This window comes from Pteropus medius, unplaced genomic scaffold, assembly GCF_902729225.1.
Source record: "Pteropus medius unplaced genomic scaffold, Ma_sr-lr_union100, whole genome shotgun sequence".
NCBI classification, from domain to species: domain Eukaryota; kingdom Metazoa; phylum Chordata; class Mammalia; order Chiroptera; family Pteropodidae; genus Pteropus; species Pteropus medius.
This window is the reverse complement of record NW_024344436.1, coordinates 3,314,008-3,331,268: the sequence shown is the minus strand read 5'-3', so window position 1 is coordinate 3,331,268 and position 17,261 is coordinate 3,314,008. Positions and strand designations below refer to the sequence as shown.

Below are 17,261 nucleotides of genomic sequence, written 5' to 3'. Positions count from 1 at the left end.
GCTTCAGAAAATGAAGTTAAAATCTACAGGGTAATATACACTTATTTGAGTCACTAACTATATTAAAGTTAATTAATGATTTTTATGATGACCATCATTTTTTAATTTCCCAATTTCCTCCTACCCAAAAGAAAAAGAAAAATAACGAGTTAAAATCACAGGTGATAGCCTCTAAAATTGTACACCTAATAGGGTGACTATTATTTAAAAGCAATTCATTGTGCAAAAAACCAAAGTACTGTGTTTAAATACTAAAACAAACATCAGACTTATTTTTTCTTCTTATGGAAACAGTATGTGCTATTCAAACTTTAATGCTCTCTCCTTCAGTTTTTTGGACAATGTTAGTTTAGACTAGGAATGGTGACAAAAAAAAGTTGAGAAAGTCTGAATATAAGCCATGTCTTTCCACACAAAATAATGAAATCATTTTCTCTTTTGGTAATGAGATGCAATAAAGAAAATTAAATATTTTTTCTACAATATATTAAAGCTAGGCCACACAAAAGCCTAATATTAGATTTCTAGCTTTAAGATACAAATATATATTATAGTTTTGTTCTACAGATATATTTAATAAATCTTTATTAAAAGTTGAAGATGAAAAAAAGTTTAAACTTCTTAAAATTTTAACACACTGGGAATTATGGCAAATTGTAATCGGGACAATGACGAAAACTTAAATTTGATCAACTAAACAAATGATCTGTTTGGTTAAACAATAATGAAGCTGCATATCCAAGCCATGTAATAAATCAGACTTCTCGGTGCAGGGAACTTCTTTAACCAGTATACCTCTAAAATATGCCAGCCATCCTGTTCCCGTTTCAAAAATTAAACTGTATCAGCTAGTTATCCCTGAATTAAAGTCGTTTTAAAGGTTTATCACTCCTTGTGATGAAAAATATTAATATTGTCAAATGCAAAAATCTTACAGGCAACACCACCACCAAATTTGGGGAAAAAACACACAAAGGAAACCCACGATGTGTCAGAAGTCAGTCTGGTAGCCTGAAGACATGTCCTGCATGGCCTACACGATTAATTATTTAGAAAACTGGAATAGGTTTGCGACCTTTAAAAAAAATCTGGTGATTTCACCTATATTTACAGATGTTTTAAAAAAAAACAGAAAATCTGACCACACTGGGCCCTTGGTCCTGCAGGCCAGCCACAGAAATTGAATTACTGCTGCTGCTTTAAGACAGCACATGTGCTCTCCAGTTTGCTATTGCCTCCACGGCTGCTGTCTCATTCCTACCCTGCTTCACTCAGCGTCATGATCTGCCTGACTCTCCTAGGCATGAGTTTTCAGACTTTGCTCTAAATGAATCGAATTTCAAGTATTTGGTCCAGTCTCCACCCAATGGTATTTTCATTTCATCTCAAGAATAACTTCTTCTGTTTGCTACCAGTGTTCCACTTTCAGTGCTAAATCATTTTAAAATATAAACCATACTGATGAATAGAACTATTATCTGACAATAGGAAGCTTACAAAGATTCCTCTGGATCAAGGGGTTGTCAGGAATACATACTAAATCCATTCCAGTGAACCAGTTAGGTTTCCATATTGAAAAAAGCCTTGTACGCCCACCCTGTTCTTGTACCATAGCACCGCGGGAACTTTCCTTTATAATTGAGTCTCTTACATTCACTAGATGATGAGGATGTTCAAAATCCACATGTGTCCTGGTTAGAGAGCTTGTGTGCCCAGAGTAAAGCCCTCCATTTAAGCTCCCATTCATGATTCCACTGACGCCATTAGGGACCTTATGGTGATGATGGGAGCAGCCATTGCTGAGACCTCCATTGCTTATGAAGCTTCCATGAACATTTCCATTTATCCGATTTGTTCCAGGCAGAGTGGTGTATTCCACCATCTGCCCATTAATATCTGAACCTTGGTAGAGGTATCCTGGTGGGTCATATTCTGTTAAGAGAGAACAACAACAAAAAGATACTGAAAAGGGCAATCTTCTTCCTTAGGAAGTTTTTTTTTTTTTTTAAATAAACTCCCTAAGAAACTACAAATACACTAAAATAAAACATAAGTGTTCAGTTAAAACCTACTTGTGAGATATGCTTTAATAAAGTTATTGTTGTTATTTCCTTTTCCGTGTGGTGGTAGCTAGGAACTCTGAGTTAATTATGACTCTGTTAATGTAAAGAGAAATTAACCAAAGAGCAATTACTCAAAAGAAAATAATAAATTGTGCAAGCTGAAACTATCAAAGTACTGGCAACGCCAAGTGTTTAAACTTCCATGTACTTCAAAGTGCTGAAAGAAATTGTATAAGACAACAAACGGCTAACTACAGGTAGGATATTTCAAATAGCAATAAATAACATTTTTAAAGAAAAGAATGGAGTTGTGTATACATTTGCTGATTATTCATAGAGTTCCTTGGTTGTCAAAGCCAATTTGGAAGTTGTAGAATATTAAAGGCAAAAGGCTAATGATCCCATTTCCCAATATTAAAAGCACTTATGCAGCTGCCTCAAAATTCTAATTTCCAGAGGTACACCTACCAGATATATTTAGAAAAAAGTAAAATATCCCTTAAAAAGCCCTTCGTTGTCAGTTTGGATAAATTCTTCAACTGTATTAGAGAGCACCAAGACTGGATTAGGTGCCCTTATCCTATTACTGAACTTCTCCCACGGGTATGTTGTCAGTATACTTGCTTATCTTCTCCACGAAACTAAAATCTGAGAGGGTAGAGGTCACATTTACTTTATTTACCCTATGTCTCCATTGTCTATGGCAATGCCAGGCACACAGAAGATGGTCAATGAGTACCTTTTGAATGAATGACTGAACGTTACTATTGTAAATTTCCATTTTTAAACATATTACCAAGTCACCAAAAAAGTGACTTTCACGAGACTAATCCTGCTCTGGCAACCAGATCAATACTTTTAATGATTCGGCACACTCATACTATGAAGTCAATGATGCTAAAAACATTTAGAAAAAGACCCAATCAAATGATCTCTAACCCTTGCAGCCTGGCACCACCACCACCACCTCTCTTGTGAAAGGCACCAAGTCAATAAAAATAAATCACTTCCCCGCCCCTCCCCCGCCCCGAGTTATTAAATATAAAGGAACCATATGTGGGGACTGGTTGATAGATGCTGGAAATGCCTGTCACTGCAGGTGTCCTTCTTTGCTTTTTCTTTCATTCTCTTATTCTGAGGCCAAAGGGAAAATGAAAAAATCTTCCTCTCGCCAAAAATGAAAGATACTATTTTTTTTCTGATGATTCTACTTTATAACAAGCTGGGAGGTAGGAACATGGGGAGAAGAGAACTGGGGAAAGTAAAGGGAAAAAGAGTTCTAAATTTTGTGTTTTAATACAGTGCCATCGCTGACGGTTTGAGCACTCCTATCACTAGATACATTTCATGGGAGGGGACACCACTCGAGCAGTTTTGGCACATTCGGTACCGAAACAGGACCATGTTATTTTCATGTGTGTCATTCAGGGACAGTCATTTAGAGAAGTCCTCACTACGTTCCTTCTCAACACGCCTTTCCTATTCCCTGCTGCCAAGATTTGTAGACTACGAAGGTGTTTCTGCAGCAACTGCAAAGCTCATGCCTAAAGGATTCATCCTCTTTGGTGGTCCGACAGAGCCAGAGTTTCCCAGCACGGAGTCAGCTATTTACTTAGAGACCAGCTTAGCTTTGGCTTTGTTGTTTATTTCTACTGGGCAATTTAATCTGATGCTCCACTTACTTTGGTTGACGGCTAACACGTTTTAAAGTCATCTCCTCTGAATGAAGAGTAGCTAATGTGTTTTATACCATGACACTAACACGCAGAAGTGTTAGAAATCAATATTTATTCTGACAATATTTTTCTACCTACCTTTTTCGAAAAAAGGGAAGGAAATATTGATAGTGACTTACTCTGTATAGTATTCTGCTGCCGGTTTTTCCACAGGCACATGGCAATGAAAACCATGAGAATGAGAACCATCACACCCAGCACACAGCCAACTATCAGGTACAACATATCACTGCTTCTGGCAGGGCTGGCTGCAGGCCCAACATTTCCACCACCTCCCGAAGAATTTGGAGGGGTACTCAAGTCTTTGACAGGATACTCAGAAGCTCCAGGAACACGTTTTACTAGTTCAAATATAAAGGAAAACATGATGTCAGAGTGAATACAGACTCTATGAAATGGTTTACTCTCTGAAGGAGGTCTGGTTAGGAATGCAAGCCAGTCTGTTTACACTTGTTACTGAGATGATCTGACCACCAATGAGTCACAAAGAGGGCTCAAAAGTTTCAAAATCTCACATGCCAAAGTTTTAGTCCACAAATCCTAGAGAAAACATAAGATCAGAGAAACATATGCACTTGGTCTAACCCAAACTGCTATATGATTATTTGCTCAATTGTACTAGTTGAAGACTCCCAAAGAGTCGAAATAAAAGTATTTCAACTGTATACTTGAAACTAATTTAAAAACATTAAAAAAAAAAAGTATTTCAACTTATGGATGGGACAAAAACTTCCTTCTATCTGATATCCTTTGAGCTGAATAAGACTCAGAATTATATATTTTATGCCTCTACCATGTGATTTATCTTAGAAGATATGACTTTGGACTATTAGAACAATTATATACAATACCAAAAACCTTGTGCATAAATATTAAATATTCCCAAACCAAAAACTTTTGGAGCTCATGTAAGTGCCATACTTTTACCTCGTTCGTTGGTATAACAGTGATAACAAAAGCTAATAACAGGTGAGACTCAAGTCCCACATTTTTCTGTCTACAAACAACATGCTCTTAATGCTTTAAACGTCATAGAAACGCAATGGGGCACAGTGGTTGACAGTCCAGTCTCTGGCAGTAGACTGCCTAAGTTTCTATCCTGCTTCACCATTTACCATCAGTTGTATGATTTTAACCTTATGAACCAGTTGTTGTATGTGGAAAATGGGGATAAGAAGAACTGCTCCGTCACAAGGTTGTAATGAAGAGTAAACAAGTTAGTCCACATAAAGCACTTAGAAGAGAACCCAGCACATGGCAGCGTTCAATCAATTTTGTTATAATTACTACTTACTATACTATATTTCATGTTTTAGCACCTAACAACCCATAGGAGCAAGTGGTCTTTCAAAAAATCTACTTCAACAAACATTACACTGGGATTCAATTTTCTAGCAACTTTACTCAGAAGAGAGCTTGGAATCTCTAAAGTAGAGGCCACCTTTCAAAAGAAAGTGCTCTCTATCACTGAAAGCTGGATGAATACTTGGCAGAGGCTCTAAAGGAAATTTCTACTTCAGGTGGTATGTTGGATTAAACAATTCTCAGATCCCTGCCAATTCTAAAGAAAACAAACAAGTTTCTGAAGCATAATGGATGTTACAGGTCATACATTAAAGATCATGATAACTCACAGGGAAGTCCTTCGGGCTTAATTCACTCTTTATTCACTCTTTATTTACTCTTAATTTAGTCATAATTCTACCAAGCTTGATAATCTGGTTGCCAACCTCTGGCTAAAGTTAAAAACCTTTACGATGATGGAGGGTGAGTGAGACAGACCCATTAGTTATCAATAAGAAGAGACAGCTCAGAGTGTGGAAGAAAAGAAGGTAACATGAAAAACATAACGAGAAACGAAAGAACTAAAAGAAAACCCTGACACTCTATAATCTTTGAGGGCAGTGGGAACAGTGGGCCTTCTGTCAATCCTGAAACAGTTCCTGAATTACTAAAGATAAGACAATTATTGTTCACAAAAACCTTAAGTCATTTCTTTAAAGGTGAAATTGTATATAATATGTTTTATTTAAACAGGCTAGGAATTGTGTAATACATTTTATAAGGTCATTCGACACGAACTGTTAACATTTTAAAGAAGTTTTTTCTTTTTGCGTTGATCTGAAAGTCTATAGGTAGCTTTTATTCCCTAGCAAGGTCAATTAATGAGGCATACTATTATAGACTCAGCTATAATAGTGCCATAGCTGTGTCTATAATAGTATGCCTCATTATAGTGCTACTGTAATACTATTTAAACAATACGATTATTACATCGTTGTCTATGTTTTATGTTTTACCTAGCTAGACTCTTTAATGTCTTGGGGACAGAGATAATAAATTTCATTGTAATTTAATTTTGCTCTGAGGATCACAGCACTCTAGAGGTGAATAAGAAATGCCCATTAACACATCACAGTGCCTAGTACAAAAAGGCACTTAAAAATGTGCTAATCGAATGATATTCAAGGTCAGTCTAAAGGTCTATGTATGGATATGTTTACATGTTGATTTAATATGGATTCTGCTGCAGAAAGACCAATGTTTTAGAATAAAAAGATGGAACGAAGTCTTGGCTTTATAATCCAATCTTTTGGAGCCTCAGTTTCCTCATTTTAAACTGGGATAATAAAATCACCTGCAGCAGATGCTAATGGCTGCATAGCCCAGTCAACAGGCTTTTTCCCCACGTGCAGGCAGAGCCCCGGTTTTGTTTAGGTATCCACTGAAGCCCAGAGAACTCTGGAGTAGATCCTGGTCCACCAGCTCATCCCAGGGAAGGGCTGGGGGGCACATGACTGACTTCTGTCCAGTGAGGCAGAGGAGGGGTGGGGGAATCTACTACGACTCTAGGAAGTTTTCCCTGGTTCTTAAAAAGGAACATAGTCTCTTTTACTGTCAGATTAACTGAGACTGGACACGAGTGCTTTTCCTTTGTAAATATCCATATTAGTGGTTTCTATTATTCATATGTGGTATCTTCTGTTTTTAAAGATGGTAATATTCCAGTTAATCTATGCATGTAGGCAAAATTGAGAACTTCAGTTTAGAATCAGTGACTGCGAATTCTGAACTACTATACTTAATTAAACAACTGGTGTTATACACATTTGTCATTTAAGAAACCACTTTAAACATAAGTGGCACTTGTCCTTAAAATTCTTATACTTTTTATTTCGTGTTCTAATTCTCACAGCAATCTCAGAAATGAGTCAGCAAATCTTTCTATTCTTTTGATGGAGAAAAAGAGAAGGGAAGTGACTTACTCAGGAGTGACACAGAAATTAATGAATATGATTGATGCTTATGTAATCTATTTTTTTAGACAAGTACTCTAGCCAACATATTATACTTTCCATTGGGATGGTCTAAATGTATGCACCTACAAAACAGTCCAAAGCAGAAATTTCCTCAGGTAAATATGTCAATCGTCAGAAGGAATAATGCAGAGTTTGGAATCTAGTACTGTCCAGGGAAAAAGCACAAATTCTCACCCCTCTCCTACCTTTAGTTTCACAGATCATCACATTACTAAACTCGCTTTCTCCTCCTTCGTTGAAGCACTGCATTTTAATATCATAAGAGGTTTCTGGCTGCAAATGCCCAATCATGTGCCACTGCTTTGAACCTAGAGGGGAAAATAAAACATAAGGTTCACATACCACACACCTAAATGATACTGTCAATAAAATTATTCGATAATTTCAAAATGAAGTTGGAGCAGCATCCATTACCATATAGTCAGTTTGTTCAATAAAAATGTACTTAATATAAGTATATTAATAATGCACCACAGATAAAGAGTTATTCTATTACAAGAAAAAAAAGATATAGAAAAGAGATAAACTGAATTAAAGCTATACTATGTGTTGGTAGTAATACTTTGTTTCGTAACAAATAATTAGTGGTCTTTCATAAAATACATGTTAATTTTAGGCATAGGTTAAAAAAAAAGCAAAAACAAAAAAAAACAAACAAAAAAAACCCCTCAAGTCTTTTGATTCTCTATGTCAGCCCAGTAAGTCAATCTCTTCTGTCTACTCACCAGGAAGCAATACTCAGCAAATGGTGCCTTTTCCAGAACAAGTGACCATTTACAAGACAGGCCTTAGCAAAACTCTCAATTCTGTTGTAATGAACATGACATGAACTGACATGACATGAAATGCCTAAATAAATGGTTGAGAATAATCAAAAAGCAAAATCCACTACAGAAAACTCTTGGCTGCTGCTCCAACTATTTCTTTTCTTTTGGGTCAGGGTCTCCAAACCACACAAGTATCCATAATAGAATGAGTCTGTCGTCCATGGCCTACAGCCAACATTTCATTTAGAAACACTCCTAAACTGAACACTTGAGTATAAATCACTCTCCATTTTTACTTCCATGGACCTGTGACAAACTTTAATAAACAAGACACTTCTGCCAGACTTAATTAACTGTTCAAGCACCTTTAATCTCTCTTAGAAAGTACCTCTTCGAACTGTTTCCACTATTTCTTAGGAACTCAACTATACCACCAACTGATTTAAGAATTAATTAAAGGGGCAGAAAAAAAAACAACAAAAAACTGAACCACACGTACAATTCAGATCTGGACTGATAGGACCAGGTTCCTTCCTCATTCAACGCAGACAAAAATATTTTAATCTGGAAGTACAATCCCTTTTCCAGATCATCAATACAAAATCCCTTATTCATAAAGACCCACATTTCATAAGATAAAGATTTTTATAAGATAGAAACCTGCTTGTTTTAGGATCAAGAGATTCGAAAGGCTTAGTCAGTAAGGAAATCTATGCCCATTTATAAATGTAAAGAGAATCTTAAAAGAAACGACTCAAAATCTGGTTAAGACTAGAATAGACCTATTCGTAAATTCCAACATCTTTCTAAAAACTTCTATTTTTTCCCTCTTTCCTTAGCTCTTTTCTGGCCCAGCCCTACACTCACCTAACTATAAACATTCTCTTGAATAATTACTACACTAGTTTTGAAGTTTTCCTTTCATAGCAGTAGTGAAAATGGAATTAGACTAAGCTTCTGATATGTTACTAACAAGAAAATAGTTAAAATAATACATATCTTGTTAGATTAATAGTCCGTTGTGATTGTAATTATTCCAATGGCTAAAACTACAGGAAATATTGGCAGAGAGAAAGAATTTTTACTGATCACTGATGAATAAGACAACTAGGTGCACTATTAAGTTTAAAATTAACCAAAGCATATTTTTTGCTTAGCAATTTTTTTCTCAGAGGATATCTTAGAAAAGATGAGAAGCCAAAGCACAGACTTTAAGATCAAATGACTGACTACTTGGATTTATTTGAAATTCAACTTTACAAGGTAAAAATATTCAGCACAAAAGCATTGGTATGCTAGAAACATTTACAGTTTACCTAAATGCAGAACTTAATTTAGAAATAAGGTAATTTAATATAATTGTCCTCTTATTGTATTCTTTAACAATGTAATAGAGTTTCATTTTTTTTCAAAAGCTTAAAAATTTTGAGTCAATATAAATAAGTAATCTAAAACTTTAAAGACAGCTTTACGTACGAAGCATAAATACTTTTGTTCCTTGGTTTGGGAGAACAGGCCAATAGTTTCCAACTGCCACAAAAAGAATTTCAAACGCATAAACTTGAAAATAAGGAATAAGCAAATTACACAGCACAGTGAAGCCCACTTAAACATCTAACTGCTCTGTGTATTAAGTTTATAAACAAGTTCTCTGTGAACCATCAGGCAAAGCTCACATTCGCAGACTCTACTACTGGATACAAAAGCTCCTTTAAAGTAATTTCTCAGTTCCGCACTCAATATTCACATCACATAAGCTCATAAAAGTTCAAAGATTTAACTAGAGAATATACTTTAAAATTGTTTACTAGTAGATATTTCTAGAGAGAATTGGGAAGGGTTGAGAGGAGAGCGAGAGAGAGAAGGAGAGAGACAGAGACGAAGAGACAGAGAGGGATGGTCATTTTATTTACATTTGCCTTGTTTAAAACTGTTTTATAACAAATGTTTAACCTCTGTCAAGAGATTTTAAAAATAAAAAGCTGACAGCCCACTCTCCTAACCCAGCTAAACTAAAATGAAGACCTAGGTAGGACTAAAATGTATAACCGTCACGATTCTTTCCTTTTCTTTTTTTAAATACCCTTTTTAAGGAGTAAAATATGCATATGGAAAAAGTGCCCAGAACTGTACAGCTAACTGAATGTTCACGAACTGAACATAGTCCAACACCTACATCAATAAAGAGAATATTATTGGCACCCAAAGGTCCCCTGTTGCTTTTTCTAGTCATTTTTCTCTCAAGATGGCGACTATCTTGACCTCACGGTTTTACCATTAACAATTATCTTTCCACATTTCCCCAATTCTTTGTTTAAAGTGGATTTTAGGGACTAATTTCTTTTCTACTTTTCTAGGTTAAGAGAAACAATCATTCTTTCATTCAACAAATATATACTGAACACCTACTATGCACCAGGTATTAAAACAGATGATAAATTTGTCATTACATTACAAAAGTAATTCCATTGAATAAACATTAAAAGGAATGCTACGATATGTAAAAAAAATGATGTGTATAGCATATTTAAAGTAATTTTATTGTAGGACTACTTATAACAAAAACTGTACCCAGTATTTGATGTCAAGTAGTCATATGAAAATAACCTTGGCTCAGGGCAATTTTCTGACATGGTCCATTAGGAAAGTAATATTTCAAAGGATCAGAACCTTGGAGTGAAAAAAGACCTTGGAAGAAGCCTTCCTCCAAAAGCAATAATCCCTTCCAAGATATTACTGACAGCACCTCCAAAACTAGTGAGTTTATTATTTTGTGACAGAACCTATGTTAGAAATACAAGGTTAGAGGGTTCTTCCTTTAGACCACTCCCTTTTAACTGTCCCTCCTCTGACCGATTGAGTGCATCTTCTACTTAAGTCCTTAATATCTGAAGACAGCTGTCATGTTGCTTGTTAATCACCTTTTTTTTTAGCCTGATCACCCCCACACATTCCATTGTTCTTTTTGGACTTCATTCATTCATTCACTCATTCATTCATTCAATAAATACTGAGTACCTCACCACTGTATGGACTAGATACAGCAGTGGGAATTATGGCCCTTTGCCCACAGGAGGTTAACACTTAGTGGGAGGACAATCTTGAAGCAAATTATTTCATACATTCACACACACATCTAAACTATGATAAATTTCTATGAAATAAATGTAAAGGGTACAATTAGAAATTATAACAAGGGTATGTCATGTAAGTGGAAGGAGGTTATCTCATGAACAAATATTTAAGCACATAACAAAGTGGAGCACCTAGATAAAGCCTTGGGAGATGAGCACAGTAGGTAGCAGGTATTGTCATGTGCCAAGGTCCCGAGGCAAGAAAGATCTTGGCACCCACAAGGAAACTGAAAAAAGGCCAATGTGTGACAGACGACACAGAGAAAGGAAAAGGTACATGACATAAGGAATACACAGGGCCGGTCAGATCATGTGGGGCCTTCAGAGCATATGCAAAGTTCCAAATGATATTTTAAATGCTGTAGAAAGGCAGTTTCAACACCCTTCACCACGTGGGCTGTTTTTTCTCTACGTATATTCCAATTTCTCAGCATCTCTAAAAGTAGATAACATGCTCAAGATGTGATCATTCTAGTACAAACCTCAGTGGAACTGTTGATCGAGGCATTATTTTTTAAAATAGAGAAGTTGCAGTTGATTTTTATACTCAGGTCATTATTCATTTAAACAAAACAGAAAACAAAAAATTTTTTTCAGATGAACTACTGACAAATCATATCTCCCCATACTTTTGTAAATGACTGTTTTTATAACCAAAATATAAGCTACTATACACATTATATTGAAAAAACTATCTTTCTTTGGGAAAATTTCAAAGTAATAGTACATATACCACTACATATTTTACTCTCCTAACCTGGGATGATGTTTTTTGTAATATTTATAAACCTTCTTTCTCCAAAATTCCTTTATTCGGACTCCAGCTTACCTTCTACAATATCTCTCTTGTAATCACTGTCATTGTCACTATCTGTTGGCCGGTAATAAATATAAAATCCTTGAATGGGAGTGTTATTGTTACTCGATGGAATGTACTAAAAAACAGAAGCAAAGACTTGTCAAAGGCAAAAATAAATTTAACCTTCAAATCCATTAAGATTTATGTATCTGTGTGGCAATATTTCTCCAGATTCATTCTGCAAAAATCCTTAATGGCCATTCTTAATTTTATTCAAAGGTATTCAAAGGTATTAAAAGCATTTAGCTTACTTCAGGGCTAAACAAAAATAAGCGATGTGTTTCATAAGGTTCAAAGGCATAAAAGTACATTTGGTTCAAAATGAACGAATCATAAAATGGCAATTAACACTTTGATGAGAACTGAGGAGGCGACAATTTTATTTTTAACTCTGCCCCATTTATATGTTCTTTAGACAAATATCTGTGTCCTTCAATTTCTCCTCACTTAAAAGTTCGAAAATTTGCTGTTTATTGTTATCATGTCACGAGAATATTAAATTGATTGTCAGCATGGCGAAACCGGAAAATCTTCTCATTAGAGAAGACATTTTACTCACCGTCCACTTTAGCATGATCTGAGTATCGCTGACAGCTTCTGTGTACGCAATGTGAGGTCCGGTTATCGGACGGTTAGAAAAATGATTGGGGAACCCAGCCACCTGATAAGGACGAGATGCCGAACTCCGAAAACTCTCACCATAATGGTTGATAGCGATGACCCTAAATTTGTATGTTGAACCTTTTGAGAAGAGAAAAAAAACGGAATTTTAAAAAACCTGTCATAAGAGAACGGAAGATATAATATTCAAAATATGACAATTATGCCATAACCATAATGTACTCTACAGCCTACATGGTAGATTTCAACCCACTTGCCAATTTCTATCAACTGGTAGTAGTTGCTTAAATGTATTATTGTATTTAAGATTCCAAGATCTAAACACCATGAGAGAGTTAACGATGTCTATCATGGAAGGCGGCAGAGAACAGAAAAGATCACATTTGCTCTTTTTACCATCCTGTTCTAAAGTCACACCCATCAAATACAGTATTATATTAGTTCAAGTTTCTGTGCTCAAAACCACGTTCTTTTCCCTCTGAAAGAAACGACTGAAGCAGTTTAATATGGTGAGTACATTTATGAAGCGGTGCTGGTGTGGGTGATGTCGCTGATTCTACTGGTATCAGGGTAAGAGGGAGCAGATTCAAACTACAACAGAAGGCATTTATTAGTATCAGATTTAAGAACTTCAAAAAATGCTAAGAGCTGTAAGTTTCTGAAAATCTGAGTCTAAAGAATAAATTAGACTCCTAAAGCAAGCTTCCTAATGGCTCAAAAATAACCATTGGGCTTCTGAAGACAACATTTTCTGTCTGTAAAATGTCACTTAGCTTCACACACTTTTAAAACTACCATCTTCTCCCAACTACACCTATATCACGTTCCTAGACTCTCATGTTGTCTGTTTAGACAAACACAGGCATTTGCTACTAAAGTATATTTTAAAGTCTATAAACAAAAATGGTCATGAAACCTAAACAAGTAAAAGAGAAAGTATTATCTGTGATTACTGCATTTCTCTTTTACGGTTCAATTTTTTCATACAGCCTCAAGATATTGGGGGTGGGGAGAGTTCCTCTGCTGAAACAAAACTTACATAATGAAGAAGTGTCAGGGGTGTTATCTCACTTCCACAAGACTAAACACTGAGTATAACTATGCTGAGATACATCCTCAGATCAATCAATCGTAGTAAAATAACAAGCAGCTTTTCTCTTAAAATATCCATTCACGGGAAATCACATATACACACATACATGCAAAGATGTCATGACAACACTGTTTCTACTCATTTGCTGTTAGAAATAATCTAAAACCCAGAAATAAAGAATGGATTGTGTAAATTACAGTATACTTATACGGTAGACATACAGTTATTAGAAGTTGAGTTTCTGAAGAATTTTTAATGATATTTGAAAATGCATGATATAATATGGGGATAATGTGGTCACAAAACAATGTTTATAGCATGAGCCCAGTTTGTATTAAAAAGAGAAAAAAGGTTAGAAAGAGATAAACCGAAATGTAAACAATGGTTATCTCTGAATGGGTGGGTTTCAGGTGACTTATTCTCTTCTTTACAGTTTATTTTCAAATTTTTATACAATAAGCTCACATTACTTTAACAATTAGAAGACTAGATGATTATTAAAAATATGTACCTAGAGTCAGTATTGATGGTAAAAAAAAAAAAAAAAGAAAGAAAAAGAAAAGAAAAGAAAAAAGAAAAAGAAAATGTCTGAATATTACTACCTGGCTCTAAACTACGAACTTCTACAGAGAGTTTGGAAGGAGGAATATCTTCTGCTGCAACAAGCCAATCACTAGTCCTCATCCGTTTATATTCAACCTTGAAAGCAGTGATTGGAGAACCCCCATTGGCCCGAGGGATCCAAGTGACGTAGACGGATGTCTCTGATGCAGTGGAGATGGTCGGCCGATCAGGGGCCTCTGGAACTAAAAACAAAAACAATCCCTTCAATAACCCACAGTGTCAGAAACAAGAATAACTCAAACTAAAACGAATAAGTCTGGAACATCTCTATATTAAAGGTTCCTCGAACTTTGCCAGAGTCAATAATATTATGACTATCTTCCTGTCCTCTGTTAAAAGGCAATGAAATGGCCAAATACAGGAAATAAAAGGAAGAAAAGTAAAAATAACCTATAAACTTGACAATTATCTCTGAAAAAACTGAAAGTTAGTTTGATAATTGAGACCATGCTATTTTGAAATCATGGCTAAAATGTGTATTAGTAATTATTTGGTGCTTCAAGTCTGACTGTGGTTATAACATAGCAAATTTTCAAAATTGTATTCTTATTTAAATGTTTTTCTTTATCAATACAAGCTGCATAAAACACATTCGGCAAACAATCGACAGATTATTATGTAACATACCTCAAGGCTATAGGAATGCTACTCCAAAAAACAGACTGCAAGCGGTAAACAGACATAAAATTTGATGAATAAAATCAATACAGTTAATAATGGGAAGAGAGAACACTGCTCAGAATGAAAGTAGGAAGACAGGATATGTAATAAAGTGCTAAAAGAAAATAGATGATCCACATGATCATCCACCGAACATGTAGAAAAACGGGTCTCAGAGAGCTAATATATACGGCAGTTTTCAGTTTGCACTGCCAAGGGGAAGGGATGTCCTAATCCACAGATTAGATGGTCCAGACTTGGCAGCAGGTGGAAATATCAGCCATTTAAACCATGCACCTAACTCTTCTTGCTGACCAAGCAACTGTGTGGTTCTAACTGGCTTCCCACGTGGTTCCTACAAGGAAAGAATGCTGACAGAAACGACCTGGGCTGTATGGCAGTTACATCACAAATTAGTAATACTGCCACTCTGATTTACATTAATTGACTGAATTTTGTAAAAGCGAGAAGTTTCTTAAGAGGCTGACTCTCTTTTGGCATGCTAACAATCAAGTTTCTAGAGCTGGACCAAGGAGGTCCCACTCTTAAGCCATGGTCGCATTGCTCTGCTAAAGTCACCAAGGGACCCTTGTCTCTGCCTATCCCCTCTGTTTCAACACATCTTCAACCTGCATACAAGTACATAAGAATGAACAAAATAATGCTGTATTTGGTGCTTGTATGGAGAAAACTGTGGCATTTTAAAAATAAATTGCTTAATGGATAAAAAGAGGAATATATTCAAGGCAGGCAACTTTAAGTGATACTTACTGTATTCCTTTAAAGTTAGAAAGCAGTGGAAACAGAATGAATAGAACTGTTAGTGAACCTTTTTAATACCAAGTAACCAAATAACTTCCTTATGTTGATTCACATGGGGTTAAATCTCATCAAAGAACACAGACCAAATAGGAAAAGAAAGTTATTGGGGGGAAAATTGAGGTGGAGAACCTCTACAGAGAAGAATATCTTCAATATCTAAAAGAAATAGCATATGACAGTTATGGGATAAAAGAAAGGACACTACACTTAGAGTTGAAAAAAATCTGAATTTGAACAACAGTCCCTCCACTTTGGATCATCACAGGCAAGCTGCATAACTGTCTCGAGTATCGGTTTCCTAATCTGTAATATAGACGTGCTACCTTCTTCACAGGGCTATTGTGAAGATTAAATAAATCACTTCTTATGGCTATCTCTGCTTGGATAACTGCAAACTTATGATTTCCAGAACTGAATCCATAATCATCACCTAAAAATTCTTATTACCTATTTGATAAATGGGCCCTAGTTGCCCAAGCCCAAGTCACCATTCCTCCCTCTCATTCGATGTACTCAATTCCCTTCATCTGTCATTTACGTCCTCCTTCTCTATTCACTCTGGCACTATCCTCATTGTTTCTCTAGCCTCGTCTTCGGCCATACCTCCTTTCCTCCTCTTTAAAAGCCTTTAGGGTTCTTTATAGCTTTCAGGAAAAGATTAAATTGTTAAGTGCATTATACAAGTCACCCACCTGCTTCCCCTACTCTAGTCATTCCTCACAGCAACTAGTCACACTGAATAAAATCTCTAATCTCTAAATCTCTAAATGAAATACATGTCATTCATCTGTCTTTTTGCACAAAAAGCTGTCTTTGCCTAGAACTTCTTTTCGTATTTCTTCATTCAGCTACATCATCTACTGCTTCACTTGGCCTCCTCTCTATCAAATGGGTAATTAGATATTTCTCTTGTGATCTCACAATACCAAAGGTAGAATCCCAGACATAATGAAGTAAAATCATTGTTATGGATTAATTTGTCCATATTACCCACTATATTGTTATTGGCTTAGCTGTCTATATCATTCACATACAGTAAACTTGTTGAAAGCAAAATTTACTTTCTCTCTCCTGTGCCAGCATTTAGTACAGTGTCTACCACTGTAACTACAGAATTGATAAGTGTGAAACTTAAATACTAAAAAGAAGTCTTTTGAAGATTTTACTGCTATGATAGCTAATAAAATTGACAAGATATAGCAATGAAACTGAGTATGACTTACAATCATTCTATTAAGAAAAAGCTAAATCTTAGTATAGGTACTACCATTTTCAGAGTTCAAAATGTAAATTTGCTTTCCTTGCCAGAGAGAAGTCAGAAAAATCCTTCTTGTGAGTTATGAAATTTAGTACCAGAACATTTTTAATCTGAGTATAATATCTTAAATCTCAATCATGACACTAGGTTACCAAGATTTGAATACTACAAGACATTAAAAACAACGGCTGGAATAGGACCTAAAAGAGCTACACGGTAGGATATAATCTGAATAATAAACACCCCATTCTACTCCACCTCCCAAATAATCTGAGCCAGGTCAGTTACATTTGTAAACTAACGG

The 17,261-nt window shown here is 35.6% G+C and overlaps 1 protein-coding gene across 8 annotated transcripts in view; it reads right to left on the bottom strand.

Moving 5' to 3' along the window:
* The window catches only part of CDON (cell adhesion associated, oncogene regulated), a 91,616-nt gene that overhangs the window by 19,074 nt on the left and 55,281 nt on the right, over positions 1-17,261 (bottom strand). For all 8 annotated transcript variants that reach the window (XR_005654939.1, XR_005654938.1, XM_039872755.1 and 5 more), the window contains 6 exons: positions 14,196-14,399; positions 12,439-12,620; positions 11,850-11,955; positions 7,305-7,427; positions 3,919-4,140; positions 1,652-1,932 (listed from right to left, as the gene is read on the bottom strand). Coding sequence is in view for 6 of the 8 variants with exons in the window: in XM_039872755.1 (XP_039728689.1) it covers positions 1,652-1,932; positions 3,919-4,140; positions 7,305-7,427; positions 11,850-11,955; positions 12,439-12,620; positions 14,196-14,399 (1,118 nt within the window). In the remaining 2 variants the exon portion in view is untranslated. The remainder of the gene's footprint in view (positions 1-1,651; positions 1,933-3,918; positions 4,141-7,304; positions 7,428-11,849; positions 11,956-12,438; positions 12,621-14,195; positions 14,400-17,261) is intronic.